General features: G+C 46.2%; 1 protein-coding gene across 2 annotated transcripts; it reads right to left on the reverse strand.

Annotated features, from left to right (window-relative positions):
* Nucleotides 1-1,009: 1,009 nt before the first annotated feature.
* LOC144175891 (uncharacterized) lies at nucleotides 1,010-13,881 on the reverse strand. 2 transcript variants are annotated; one of them, XM_077704955.1, is made up of 5 exons: nucleotides 13,574-13,881; nucleotides 12,444-12,669; nucleotides 8,047-8,216; nucleotides 5,404-5,492; nucleotides 1,010-2,517 (listed from the first exon to the last, which is right to left on the reverse strand). In XM_077704955.1, the coding sequence occupies exons 1-5, from the start codon at nucleotides 13,754-13,756 to the stop codon at nucleotides 2,247-2,249; spliced, it is 939 nt and encodes a 312-aa protein (XP_077561081.1). In that variant the 5' UTR covers nucleotides 13,757-13,881; the 3' UTR covers nucleotides 1,010-2,246. The 2 variants fall into 2 exon arrangements, with proteins under 2 accessions (XP_077561081.1, XP_077561080.1); XM_077704954.1 differs by having other exon boundaries at nucleotides 12,444-12,690.
* Nucleotides 13,882-14,008: the final 127 nt, after the last annotated feature.

Here is a 14,008-nt window from a genome sequence, read left to right on the forward strand (position 1 = left end):
GCGCGCAAGAATGAGCACAGCACCGATCGCTAGAATGACTCAACGTAGGAATAAGGTTCCACATGCGAGAAAGGGGATGATAGTGTGGTGAAAAACTGTGTTAAGGATAGTCATTCGCAATTGTAGAGATAGCGGCGACCAACTATCTCCCTTGATGCTAAACCTGAAGTTCCCAACAGCACCGGCGATCCGTGCAACCTGAGCCGGCTGGAGCTGTTGGGGAGCTTCGGGGACCAGCGTGCTGCGCTTTGGTTCCTCTACCTTTTGGGGGGCGACCAAAGTTCAACTCCCCTATTCTAAAACATGCGTATGTGCAGCAGTGCCACGTTCCGCTGACCGGGCGAGCAGCGACCCGGCACCAGCACCTCTGCGCGACGCGGCGACCGGCGGCGTCCGCGCTGCCTGTGCGCATCGCAGGCCGCTGCACAGAGCTTGTTGCCGCCTGTCCAAATGTAAAAACAAAGTTCCACATTCGAGGATAGGGATGATGGTGGGTTGAAAAATTGTGCTAGGAATTGTGGCTAGCGCTGGTAGTGAAAGCGGCGAACCAATATCTGCGCAACTTCCCTGCACCCGAGAAACAAGTCGGCCATGAGTCGTCGGGGGAGAACCCCTTTCTAAAGCTCGCCGCGAGCGAACCTGTTTTGTTTATACTTCCCTCAGGCTCTGCTGTTCTAACGAAAGATTGTGTGAGCCCTCCATTCACCAGAGGACCTTCTAGCCCGTATCTGAACGGGAACAGAATGATATCTTCAGGCCGTGCGGTCCCCGCAGCGCCGGCACTTCCGAATATGACGTCATATGCTGCCAGCCAATCGCGAAAGGCAGCCAGGGCTCTCACCGTGCCCTCGGGCAGGGGTCGTTTGTTTTGACGAAAAAAGGTGGTTTGGGTGTATTTACACATAAAATAAACATGTTTTTCGAATTCAGCGTCAGGAAAACCATAATGTAATGCCCCCAACAAAATTTTTTTGAAAAGCTCTTCACCAGCCCTTTAACGTTACGCCTATCATGTTCCACTCCATTGCTCGCTGAGTCGTCCTCAGTTAAAGTTGAATCCTCTTGGTGAGCCTCCAAGTTGCTGCCCCGTAGGTGAGTACCGTTAAGATGCAGCCGTCATACACTTTCTTCTTCGGGGACAATGGTAGGCTGCCACTGATTATGTGAGAGTGCCTGCCAAAGCAGAGAGAGTACAGAATAGCAGTGCCCTCTCAGAGGGTGGTGATAACCCTGGTTGTACTTTCAAGGATAAAACGGTAATATCATACAAGTACAAGGAGTGAACGAATTGGGCAGTGATATTTTGAACGGCTCAAGGTCGTTTGTGAGATGCGTTTGCAGAGTTATACAGCGTACACCAGTAGCGAAACTCCCCATAGGCCCCTCATGTTTCAAAAAGCGATTTACTGCGGCCCTGTTGCACTGGGGCAGATCAGGGCAAGCAAGACAGCCTGCCACCTGTCATCAGAAAGCTGAAATAGTACTCAAGTGCTTGTGCTTGGCTGCTGTCATAAGTCAGGAAAAAAAAACTGTGGGAGACAATAAGCAAACATTACCTATTTAGTCTTTACTAATGTGAAAAGCAAGCTCTATTTTACTAGGCTGTGTTGTTCAGTAAATTGAACAAGTGACTTGAGGCAGGCTGGTTGGTGCATCATGGTGCGTAGAAAAAGAGCGCTAAAAACGATACGACAGGAAGAAATGACAAGCAAGTTCAGAGCAGCATTTGTTGTTTCTTCCCGTCGTATCATTTTTAGTGCTGTTTTTCTAAGTAGGTTCAGTAAATGTTTAGGGAAGTTCAGTTTTTGTCCCCCAGGTGCCGTGCATATACATTTGCCACTCAGCCTCAAGAAAGAATAAGTGCTTGCATGGCTTGAATTCTAGAGTGGAGTTCTGCAACTGGTGTACTACATTGGAGAACTATGAAATGCTTGGGACGGGTTCCATACAGCGGCAGCATATTCAAATTTGGTTCTGGTGAGGGACTGATATACGAGCAACCGTGATGTTCATTTTGGTTCTTGCATTTCTGCTGCTTCGCAAAAGGCAGGCAGCCACGCTGCTTTTATCTGGAAATACAGTGAAGGGGTCCAAAAGTTTGAGAACACGGGATATCTCAGTTCTGCCATTGTAATGGGGCAACAATCCTGGGCTCCAAATGCTCCTGCCACAGCTAACTTCTGTTCACTCCATCGCACGCACTGGAAACCATTCCAAGGGCCGTGAAGTCCGATTGCCTGTGCACATCAGCCCGCATCGAAAGAGTCACTCGCTGAAGGAGTCCTCCTGTTCCGAGCCGTGAAGCTTGTCTCGCGCGAGATGCTGATCCAGAGTGGAAGAGGAGGAGATCCATCGTCCGCTCCGGCATTGACCGCGTGAAGCCTCTCGTCGAGGAAGTCTGTCTGCAGGGCCAGCTGTTGCAGCCGGCGCCTCGCACGGTCCAGCGGAAGGCTCGACAGGCTGCTCACGTTGGAGCCACCCTGTCGTCCACCGCTACTTCGCTGCTGCCTCGAACTGCTGTAAGGGCACAACAAGATGGGGTTGGCTCGCATGAAAGGTCTAAAACACAATACTACCGTATTTATTCGAATATAAGGCGAGGCTTTTTCCCAAAATTCAGTCTCAAAGTCAAAACCTGGCTCATATTGGAAGCACAGTATATACATGTGGCGATTTTTTGACTCTCCAAACTGCACCCTCGTCTTATATTCGTGAGAGCCTTATAATCGAATAAATACGGTAGTACTTGGGCAAAGCCGTTGACTCGGGCTCCCTATTTGAGCGTTACGGTCAGTCCGGTGGGCCTTTTTCGCAAGTACGCATTCTATGAGGATGCACCAACATTAGGTGAGTGCAAAAATTAGCCAATCTTTAGTGAAGTACGCAGTCATATAGTAGTCTCCCTTTAAACAATGAGAATATCAGGATAAACAACGGGACAAGACTTATGCATTCCAACTTTTGAGCATAAGTCGGAAAAACTTGTCTTCCCTCAAAATAGGGCCTGGAGAGGGGTGGGATGTTGAGTCGTTCCATGCTGCTCTCCTGTTCGTTCGTAGAGAGCTGGAGTGGCTGCACAGGACATGCAGGCAGACTATTAAAAAAAAAAAGCAGCTTAGCATTACAGTTGATCCTTGTTACACGTGCCCCTTTGTCCACTGTGGTCATAGTTTAATTCTGCTCAAAAGTGACAGTAACTTGTACGCAACGAGACAAAACCATCACCTTTGTGCCTCCCAAGCCTGCTGCCAATGGCTCATTTAACTGCTGGTTCAGTGGCAATGGCATGCAGCGGACAAAAGCCTATGAGGGGTACAGCTATGAGGGGTACACCGCGGCGACACGGCGGTGCGCGTCGCCGAGCTCGCCCAAGTTGTGCTATGGCAAGCTCGCGGTATGCGAAGTACTGCTCGTGGAAGCCTGCCCGAGCAAATCGACGACGACGCCAAGATGCATTATTTTCCACGTGATGACATGCAGCGCTAAATGTGGACTTCGTGGAGTTCCAGGCACGCCGGCAGCCGCAAGAACTGTCGCCCAAGCCAGCGGGCTCGGGGTTGCACGGGTCACCTTGGGTGTTGGGAACTTAGTATCGTGGCGACTATTTGATCGCTGGTATCTGTACAACTGCGAGTGACCATCCCTTACACAACTTTTCACCGCACTATCATCCCCTTTTTCGCATATGAAGCTTTATTTTGGCAATAATTTCCGTTTCTGCGATCGGTGACCAAGACATCTGCCGCGGCCTGATTTGATTCTAGCGTGCAGGTGGCGCCATCTTTCGGCAGCTCGCCGCACCGTGGTGCCGACAGTGCTGGGTTGGAGCGCCGAACCTCCGCTGCTGGTCAGCGTAGGCTTACCATCGCGGCAAATATCTGAACGACACTTTTAAATTCAGCGCTGATAACAACTCCTAGCACAATTTTCAACACACTAACATCTAGTTTCTCGCATGTAGAGCTTCTTTTTCGTGATCAGATTGATTAGAAGAGTGGCGACAAGCTGTTGCTATCACGGTCTGCGCCGGTTCGAGCCGCAGTGATATTAAAAAACGGGCGACGGCAAAGACATCGCCGGCCTAATCGCCTGGCCAAATAAAGTTGTTCTGTCTGTCGGGTGGCAGGGACTCATCCGAGTCTGAAGATTCAGACGACATGTCGACTGCGCGGGCAAGTCGCGGACCATGTGCAATCGTAGTAGACGATGCGGCGAACGCATGGAGGAAAGAAAAACGTCACTGACGTCACGGGTGAGACCGTGACGTAAGGCTGCCCGCTTGCAGGCTGGCCTTCGAACGGCCTTTTTCCCGCGCGGCGACCAAATTTGAAATTGGTTGCAATAAACGTGCTATAATTAATTCTGTGTTGGCGGCTGACGGCTTTCGGTTCGATTTTCGTAATTACTAGGCCAATAGGTATTCTTTGCAGCATAAAAACTGAAAGCGAGAAATTTTGTGTCAGTACTCCTTTAACACGTCTGCCCTCCGAGTTAACGAAAAAATGCCTTGTTTAGATTGACCTGCTGGTCTGCGCGTGAGCTTAATGGATTTATTTTTTTTCCCGGAAGCGAAAGCATTTCAGTCGTTCCTTTGAAATGGGGCACCTCAAAACTCACTCACTACAAATTCATTTAACACTGTGATAAGGATTGGAAGAAAAGGAGTCGTACAGATGCAACTTTCGGGCCAAGCTACTCGGCCAGTTAAGTTCACTCGCTTACATTCAACTTGGGCTGAAATTGCTCACTTGCCCACGCCTAGACCACTTTTTTGTTAGATGAAGTGGTAATCAATCGAGGCAGATGTTCCAGCCAAATCTACTGTAACAAGAAGTAAAAGAAAGCACAAACTGTTATCTATGTATGAAGTTAATAAAACAACCAATTTGGGCAAAATATTTTAAACAGACCCACCACCACTGCAAGGTCTACACATTTGAGACAATTCACCAACTCAGTTTTGGCTAAAAACAGCCACGGAAAGGCTTGAGCTTGACAAAGCTACACATGTGAAGATGAGTTGTTTTTTCCATTCCAGTTTTTAGTGTCCTGAGACAGCCTACAGAAGACAAAGGTTTTTCAAACGATAGCCTCCTAACAAGTCCTCAGATGCCTGCCTAGTTTCAGACTCAGTCCAATGCTTCGGGCTCGATATGAACAACTGTTTTGCAATGTGTGGAGAAATTAATCATTCACGTTAATCGTACACACCGTAAATGTGCAGTTAGGCAAGTTATGAGCAGGTTTTGTACGGACATCACCACGCCTGGTGACAACCAGCGTGACGAGGAAAGACAAAATAAACGCTAAAAAACAGAAACACCTCTGAGTTGAAGTTGTGCCTACCAACTGGTCACGTGACAACGAAGACTACGAACTGAACGGAAATAGCGCGAGCCTTACCTGGACGTTGACAGGCTGCTCCCTTCCAGGCGTGATGTGACTGGGTCACTGCTGCTCAGCTGCGTCAGCATGGACACGTGATGCACGGCCTACGAGGACACAGGTGACAAGCAAGTTGGTTGATTTGCATACCGTATTTTCGCGCATATAACCCGCACCAAAAACGCGAAAATTTCAATGGCAAAGTAGGGTGCAGATAATACGTGGGGTTGTTTTTTTAGTGCAGCCTTCATGTCAATGCGTGTTGTGCCATGAACAGGGGTGAGACAGCCCAAAGAGATTTGGGAGCAGTTTTCGGAGCAGCAAAATTTCCATTTTGGAGCAGACGAATCTTGATTTAGAGCATTTAGGGACATTTATTACATCGTCTTGTGAGCTTAAAAAATCATAATTTTAGCAATTTGAAGGGTCAAGTACACATTCCAATCAGTTTTGAATACACAGAACACTGAAACAGCCTTAAGTGAAAGAATTTTTTAAGAGTATCACAAAGTTCTAACTCACTACCTTCTTCCTAACTAGTGATATTGTGTTGTGGCTGTACGCAACACTGACAACAAAACTGCCGTTAACATTATCAAATTTAAGGGATCTGCAATAGTGGCGTTTTTTTTACCGTTTCAATGCTAAAATTATTATTTTTGTAATCCCAGGCTGCGTTGTACGAACGAGTCTAGTCACGGCAGCAGTTGAGCAACTTCGAGCTAACGGTCGCATAGCCCAACCAGCCTACCTGTTGCAGTCCGTGGGGCGCACGTTCACCCCAAGGTCTTTTGAGTAGCGTTACTGTTTAGCCACCTAGATTTTGGCATTAAATTTCACTTCGCATACATCAAGTGTTATTAGTCGCGTGCTATGGCAACTATGCAGTCCTGCAGCCATTGGGTGCTGCCTGAACAGGTCGCGGCGCCGCAGCACAGCCCGCAACTTTCGTGTCGACCGTTCCACCCCCGAGGCTCGCAATCACGCTTCCAAGCACAGCAACACTTCAGCATTTTATAACACCACAGTGAGCCAAAAAAGTTCACTTCACGAACCCGATTATAGATGCACGCACCGCGTTTCGCACTCCAGGACAAGCCACGCGGAAGTCTTAGGCCCCACATTTCAATGAACTTTTTTTCGAGCCGCGCAACTCCTTGTAATCTCGCATCAATCTCAAACCATAACCCCGGGTTAACGTCACTGTTCAGAGCCACAACTGATAGAATTAATAGACTGGAACCCAGCTGATTGCGTAAAATAAACCAGGGAAAATATCGGCGATGCGCACTGAGCGCGGAAGTAGGCAGTAGCAGCCGGATCAGGCAGTGGCCATGTTTGTAGCCACAGCGATTCCCAATCAGGAAGGCCGTTTCAGCGAACCCGGACGGAAAGCCAATCGTGTTTTAGAAGCTATCGTTTGCTTCATTTCAGTCTTTCTATTTCTGCCATTTCGGTGTTTGCAATTGACTGACAATAAAAGTGGTGACCAGGATGCGCGAGGCTTTCGTCCCCGCCGGAACTGACATGAGCATCAAAATCCGTGCTTTTCAGGCTCTTCTGGAGCAGTTTGGCGCAATTTTCGCAATTTTCATGCTTTTGGAGCAGCTTGGCGCAGGAAAATGGAATTGTATCAAAAAGGCGCAATATGCGCAGCTGTCTCACCCCTGCATGAAGCTCCTACGCATAGTATTTTAACAACAAAAACATAACAAAATCGTGCTATAGTGACATAAAATTGGCAGGAGTGACAAACAGAAGCCACCACGAAAAATCCAGTTGTCAGTGCATTAACCCTTCGATGCCCAGTGTTGATCACGAGCAACAACTCGAACAATAATTTTTTTTCTACATTTAACACGATCTATCGACATACAAAGGATCCCCGACCTTCAAAAATTAAATAAGAGAGGGTAGTATGCACTTCCATGTGCTAAACAAAATATTATTTAAAGCGTGTCAGCTTGCACCGAGCCCGGGTGGCTCAATGGGCTAGTGACAGGTAACCGAAACTGTGCAATTTCGCTGTTATTACAAACTGCACGTTATTGTCTTCACTTGAACCATAAATCGTGGTGATCGAGATAGCTGCCTTGTTCAAGTGATATATGGTCAGCCAGTGCCCAGTGCGTCCGTCCTAATGAACCAAACTTCTTTCAGACTTCATATTGGAGATATCGGACGTCCTTTTAGATCATAACAACTTCTCACAGGCTTAAGCAAAATAATAAAGTTTTGGGCATGAAAGCGTTAACCGCATGTTAGCCTTCAAGTGACACGATAAAATGCAAGTAGAGGCCCCACTGGCGTCACCCAATCACGTTCTTCGGTGATGGATTGAGTCAGACCCCTGCCAATTGCACAAACAAAATTCTAACACGTCATTGAAGACTGCGCTGTGTGGCGTCTTCTTTTTGCTTGTCCCGTCCCATTTCGCATATTGTATCCCATCGAGTCACAGCAAAATATCTGAAAGGTGGCCAGGGGAGTCAGCACTGCTGCACATGCTTTCCTCTCCATCTCGATTATTTGTTCGTCGTTTGCGATAAAATTGGCATCCCCATTATCGGGACAAAGCAGCCTTACTAATTTATTGTCTTCATGGCCCCTTGCACAAAGTTCTTGCGGGAAAAGATTTTGTGGGGGGAAATTGCCTCAAACCTGGTGAGTTGGTTGTTGCTTGCGGGCCGCTCGAAGAGGTGTGGAGGTCTTCTCGGCGAGGGGCGCACTCCTCGCCAGCTGCTCCTCGAGCTCGTGCAGCCTCTGCTGGGCTTCAGCCACCGAGCACCTCAGCTGCTCCAACTCAGCCTGCACTGGGCCTTCAGGGCGAGCTGCGAACAGGAACACAGAGCAGTTAACGCCCTCTGTGTGGACTGCGCATGAGCAAGCAGCTTTTATCGTGCAGCAGAATGGCGAGCTGGGCTAGTTGGTATACACTGAGTCAGTCGGAATATAGGTCAAGATTCTTCACTAGTAAAAAGTTTGCCGAGAAGTCACCCCTCGACCTATATGCCAGTCATCAGCATAAATTTTTTCCTATTTCTCGGTGCAAAGGTAATGGGGGTCGACCTATATTACCGCTCGACCTATATTCCCAGTTATACAGTATGCATGACGAAAGCTTCAAGAAGCGCAAAAATAAGAAAAATGTAATACAGACAGAACGACAGTATGAGTGCTACTCTCAACTGAAATTTAATCAAGAAAAATTAAGAAATATAACCTCGCAGTGACAAGACCACGCATGCATCGTGAAAAAGAGATAGGGTCACCCCGAGTAAAGACAATCGCGACTAATTACAAAGTGTGTGACTCACTAGCTGCCCTATGTGATCTCTTCCATGTGCAAGGAAATAGAAGCCTGACTAACACAACTGTCACCTCTCCGGCTTATCTGAAACACTTTGGCTATCCCCCTAGTCATTTGGTGTGCATGCTTTAATTAAACCTGTTCTGTTGTCATCGTACCTGTTTTATCTCACACCTTTTCAGTGTTGCACTTGTTGTAGGTTCTGTCATGTTGCTTTTATCGTAGAACGTCGTGCATGTCTCCACTTCCAAGAAATCACTTGTCCAACAAGCATCCCCATCATCATAATCATAGTTAAAAGGGAATATACCTTAAGGGGGAACACTGCTCTTAAAAAAACCTTTTTAATTTTCGAGCAAACTCTGTGAAACTTGTCAGACTTGCTGCTTTTCCTCCACTGATTTCAAATATGGCATTATTTTTTTGTTGTTCAATTAGTTCCCGAGATAATTAGAGGTAATTAACCATTTTTGGAGGAACAATAGACAAAACTGTGTTAGTAAGAAAACTGTAATCTTTACATTTTCTAATACTATGAACACTGGTGAGTGCAATAAGACAATCAGTTTTTTTATGCGTCGCTTGGAACTAATTTTACAGCTCATTAAACGTTGGTGGCAACACTGGCAAGGAGCCATTTTGAGTGCCAACTTCAAACACTGAAGTTTAATGAGCTGTAAAATTAGTTCCAAGCGATGCATGAAGGGCTAGGAAAGAGGGGGGGGGGGGGGGGGGGGGGGTTCTGCTCTAGGCCTCCCCCACACATCAGTGTTGCTTTACAGCTTCTAAAGAAGCTTTGTGCAAACTCGGGGGTGGGCAGGCCGCATGAATTATTCTCTCCCTCAGTAGGTCGGCAGAGGTTAGAGCGGGGTGAAAAAAGAGGGTAGCAAGGTCCCAACAGTGCATGCTCCTAGCATAGAAGTACGAAAGACGTCTCAAAGCAGTGCATGCAGAGTGAAATGAATGTGCCTGTGCGTGTATGCATGCATGCACATTCGCTCACTCCCATCATTTCTCATTGTACGCTACGTCGTCACAACTCCTTTCAAAATAGGAAGGAACCGGGAGTTTTCTTCTTTTTTTTTCACCTTTGCTTTCTAACAACAAAAAAAGGGATGCTTAGGGGTCTCAGACTAGGAAGAAAACTTAGGTGCAGGTCGGCCTAGATCAAATCAAGAGGAAGGGGCCTGGTATTCAAGCATAAGAAGTAATGACAGGTGAACCGTAAAGCTTCCAAGAGACAGGAGGAGACAATTAACTCAACGGGGAATACTATTCCTTGGCTCGACCATCTCCCCAGCAACCTGTTAGTCCCGTGCATGCGTCTCCTTCAGGATTCTTGTTCTTTTCTCAACAACCTCACTCACAACCTCAACTTCAATAAGACTGGCATCACTTTCCCATGCCTTTTCTTTCTAGCCTCGGTGACTGCTGGCATTTCTCTTCAGCCTCAGGCATACAACTTCACAGCAAACATAAAAAACTGCCCGCCACGGTGGCTCAGTGGCTAAGGCATCGTGCTGCTGAGCACGAGGTCGCTGGTTCCATTCCCGGCCACCGCTTCTCTGAGGGAGGCGACAAACGAAAGCGCCCGGGTGTACGACATTTCGGCGCACATTAAAGATCCCCAGGCGGTCAAAATTAATCCGGAGCCCTCCACTACGGTGCACCTCAGTGCGTAAGTGCATTAAACCCTACAATCAATCAATCAATCAATCAATCAATCAATCAATCAATCAATCAATCAATCAATCAATCCACATGAAAGATTTCACGAAGCACGGGTGGAACTAGAACATTGCAAAAAGAAATAAATGAAGGCACGCAGCATGACAGGGAAACTCTACGAGCTCTCGTCTAGTCACGTGCTCGTGGAAAGTACAATTAAGAAGAAATGCAAGCAGTGTGCCATGTTGCCTATTACGATACCCTGTCATGTCACGAAAGATAGTAATACTCATGCACCCCTTAGCACACAAGCAAGAGACTGAGAAGCAAGTGAGTGAGCGGGTAATGTAATCGGCACGACTTGCAGGACCTGAGGATGGAACGCAGCATACAATCCAATTACCGAGCCCTGGGACTAGGTTTTGCTGAAGGCATGTAGCCCTTCAATGGGCCGCAAAGACAAAATACAAGTTTGATTACTTAAAAAGACTGCTTCATCCTGATATCAACGACACTGCAGTTATTGCAAACCGAAACAAATAATTGAGATATTAAGGGAAATGGATGAAACAGTGGAAACTCCCCAGCTATTTTCTGGAGAGGTATTTGCAGTGTCACAGAATCTTGTTTGTGCACTTGGTGGCCCCCGATGAAACCCACAGCCAAGAAACAGCTTGCGTGGCTGTAGTGGAGCCTCTAGTTCTATTTGACCACATCCTTTAAATGCTGACACGCAATTACTACGCTGATAACTGTGCTCTTAGTGTTCCTTCCGTAGCGTCACTGCTGACATCACGTAGCACAAAATTTGAACGTTTTTCACAATGCCTTGCATTCCTTTTTGCTTAAAGCGACGCTTCAACACTTTTTAAACTTTTTTTTCCCTAAATCTTAAATGCTTTCAGGACGTAGTCAATCGACAAATCCCGCAGTTAGAATAGGTGGTCTCAAAAGTACCACAACCGAAAATTGCTGCTCTATGCCCACCAGACGATTTAAAAACTCGATCAAAAGATTTTTCGCTCTTTCCCGGTCTTGGTGGTCTTCGAGCGCTGGAATTACGTATCAGTAGCAGCAATAAACACATTTGATAGCCACCTAAAAAAAAAAAAAAAACCACAAAAGCAAAGCAGAAATGGAAGGTGAATCAGCTGCAATGAGCAAATCATTCAGTGCTGGGAACGACTAGCTTTTGCAGCGCTTCTGTAGGTGAAGGAAATAGTGGACGTGTTTATAGGAAGTGTTGCAAAGTTTTTTTATTAAAAAATATCTTTCGTGGCTGGAATGAAGCTGAGTTACCCAAAGTTAGTTCTTTTAAATTAAGGGGGCACACTGGTCTTAGAAACTTTTTTTGCTTTCCAACCAATCTTCATGAACCTTTATGGGCTTGTTCAGTTTTTTTAGCTGATTTCAAATATCTAATTAGTTTTGATGTGAGGCATTTAGTTTCAGAGATAATTAAAAATCTTCCTTTATTGGTTTTGATAACAATGAAAAAAAAACTAATTAATGAGAAATCACCAGCAAGGCATAAATAGATACCAGAAGTTGTGGAGAATGAAATGTGGAAAGCAGTTTTTTTTTGTTTTCCTATCACATACGAGTTTATGTCAATTCTAACTTTTCTGTTTGAGGTACTCCTGCAGACCAATTAAAAGTAATGCTAATTAAACAACTACTGAAATGCAAAATGTGAAATCTACTTCTCTTATTGGATGGTTTAAACATTCAGCTTTACACTGCAAAATAAAATGATCTTTCTAGCTGCTCTACATGCTGAGATGTACCTCTCGAGAATTTCCTATTGCTGCAATACTGCTCGTGGCGAAAAAGGAGAAAATTATGGAAAAATTCTTATTTTTGTTCATCGAAAACATGCCCATATGGCTTTTATAAGTACCTGGTACTGTTGACGTACCAACTTCTTCAGATATCAATCGAGAACTGTGCAAGCTAGTGATACCTAGAAAAATGCTTTTTCTGGCAATTTCTTGGTCCCAAAGACCTTTGTGAACTCTTATTAAGTGAGGTTGTATTTTGCTTTCGTGGCACTTTATAGAGACGTAAGTGGAATTCCCACCGGTGTGAACAGCCACTGAGGTCTGGGCAGAAGTGGTCTGAGGGGTGCGCATCATGCGGGCCACGATGCGCTGCAGCAGGCCGCCGCTCGGCTGCCTCGGTTCCGGCTGGGGCGGCAGCCGCAAGAGCTGCTCCACGTCTTGCGTTGAGAACGGCTCCTGGCTCACGCCGGACTCGCAGGCCAGCGTGCTGAGCGTGTAGTCGTACCCCTGGCTCGACAGGTAGTCCTGCACCAACCACAGGATAACCTGGCCCCCCGAGGTGAGAAGGCAGCGTTACAGGCCGACACATCCCGCAATGTCTTCTCAACTGTCGACAAGGGCAAGGGGTGGAAAAAAAAATTTGGGTTAAGGTGACAAATAAATCCAGATCGTGATTTTCAATTTATGATCAAATAGCTTTTCATCCCGTCAATAATAAATGCGTCGTGATGGAACTACAAAAAAGTCTCTTTAAAAAGTTCTGTTTTTGAATAATGGGTGCCCAGATTTGTGTTCAAACTTTGCATGAAGGTCGCATCGTGAGATCCATTAAAAAAAAATAATTCACACAACAGCAATGGACTGATATTTTATGAAATCTGTGAAAAAGTCGTTTTTAGCGTATGGGTGCAACATCAGCCTTTTTTGGGTTGTTGAAGTGCACCCCCCAGAAAAAAAGAACCAGACCGGCGCTAGTTTTCCCAGTAGGCAAAAACTGGTTTCTAGTCGATTGTTGAAAAAAGCCAGGGCACGGCTGCCGGCCGAGTTATTTGCAAACAAAAAGAGACTATCAATTATGCCCTTCGCGTCAAAGTTAGATGCGAATTAGCGAGAGGTTTCGAAGCGAACACTGTTTAAAACGTTGGTTTATTGTTGCAGCACCCTGAATTTACGTCTCAACTTCAGCCCCATCAGGCGAGATGGGGTGAGATTCAGCAGCATTGCCTTTAGCCAAGAGGTTCAAACATTCGCCGTAGGAAAGCGAATGCGCGTGATTCGACGACATCAAAAGCACACCGACAATAAGAACCGCAAATGCACGCAGCAATACGCGTTTAAATGTACGGTCGTGCTGCTTGCCCGTCTACAAGGTGTAATGACAAGACAACATGACCACACACCACGAGAGCAAACGGAAACGCCAACAGACCTGGTGTAGGAGAGTTTGGGAAGAGCGCCTGGTGTTTTGTGTGCTGATTTTGAGCGCTTCGACAAACTTGTAGCGGAGCCGTGCGCGAAGTTCATTGATGATCCCTTGTTCTTCGAGAAAACGGCACATTTTAAACCTCATCTCTTTGAAAGTTAGTCCATCTGACTCTTTTCTTTCTGCCATTTCCGTCTTCGCATCAAATACTTGAAATCACAAACGAACGATGCAGAACGCGGAGAAAAAACTGTTTGAAAACAAAGCGCCTACTGCCGTGCAGAAGTGCAACCGGGCTTGAAATGGGCGCCGCCATGCCAATCAGAAATGAAAACACCAAGCGTAAAAAAAATATCAAAAATCAATGCTTGCATTATTATTTACAGCAACAAAAACAAATATTTACTGTAAAAAACTAACTTGAGGTGAATTACACTTGTG

Source organism: Haemaphysalis longicornis, unplaced genomic scaffold (assembly GCF_048455015.1).
Source record: "Haemaphysalis longicornis isolate Haplotype H1 unplaced genomic scaffold, Haemaphysalis longicornis Haplotype H1 scaffold_3, whole genome shotgun sequence".
Taxonomy (NCBI): Eukaryota; Metazoa; Arthropoda; class Arachnida; order Ixodida; family Ixodidae; genus Haemaphysalis; species Haemaphysalis longicornis.

Excerpts from the sequence above, each read along its gene's own strand:
- LOC144175891 (XM_077704954.1), bottom strand. The coding sequence starts at position 13,756 with ATGGCAGAAAGAAAAGAGTCAGATGGACTAACTTTCAAAGAGATGAGG. Across the intron at positions 8,217-12,443 it reads CTCAGTGGCTGTTCACACCG|CTCGCCCTGAAGGCCCAGTG; the intron begins GTGGGAATTCCA and ends TCCTGTTCGCAG. Across the intron at positions 5,493-8,046 it reads AGCAACAACCAACTCACCAG|GCCGTGCATCACGTGTCCAT; the intron begins GTTTGAGGCAAT and ends GTGTCCTCGTAG.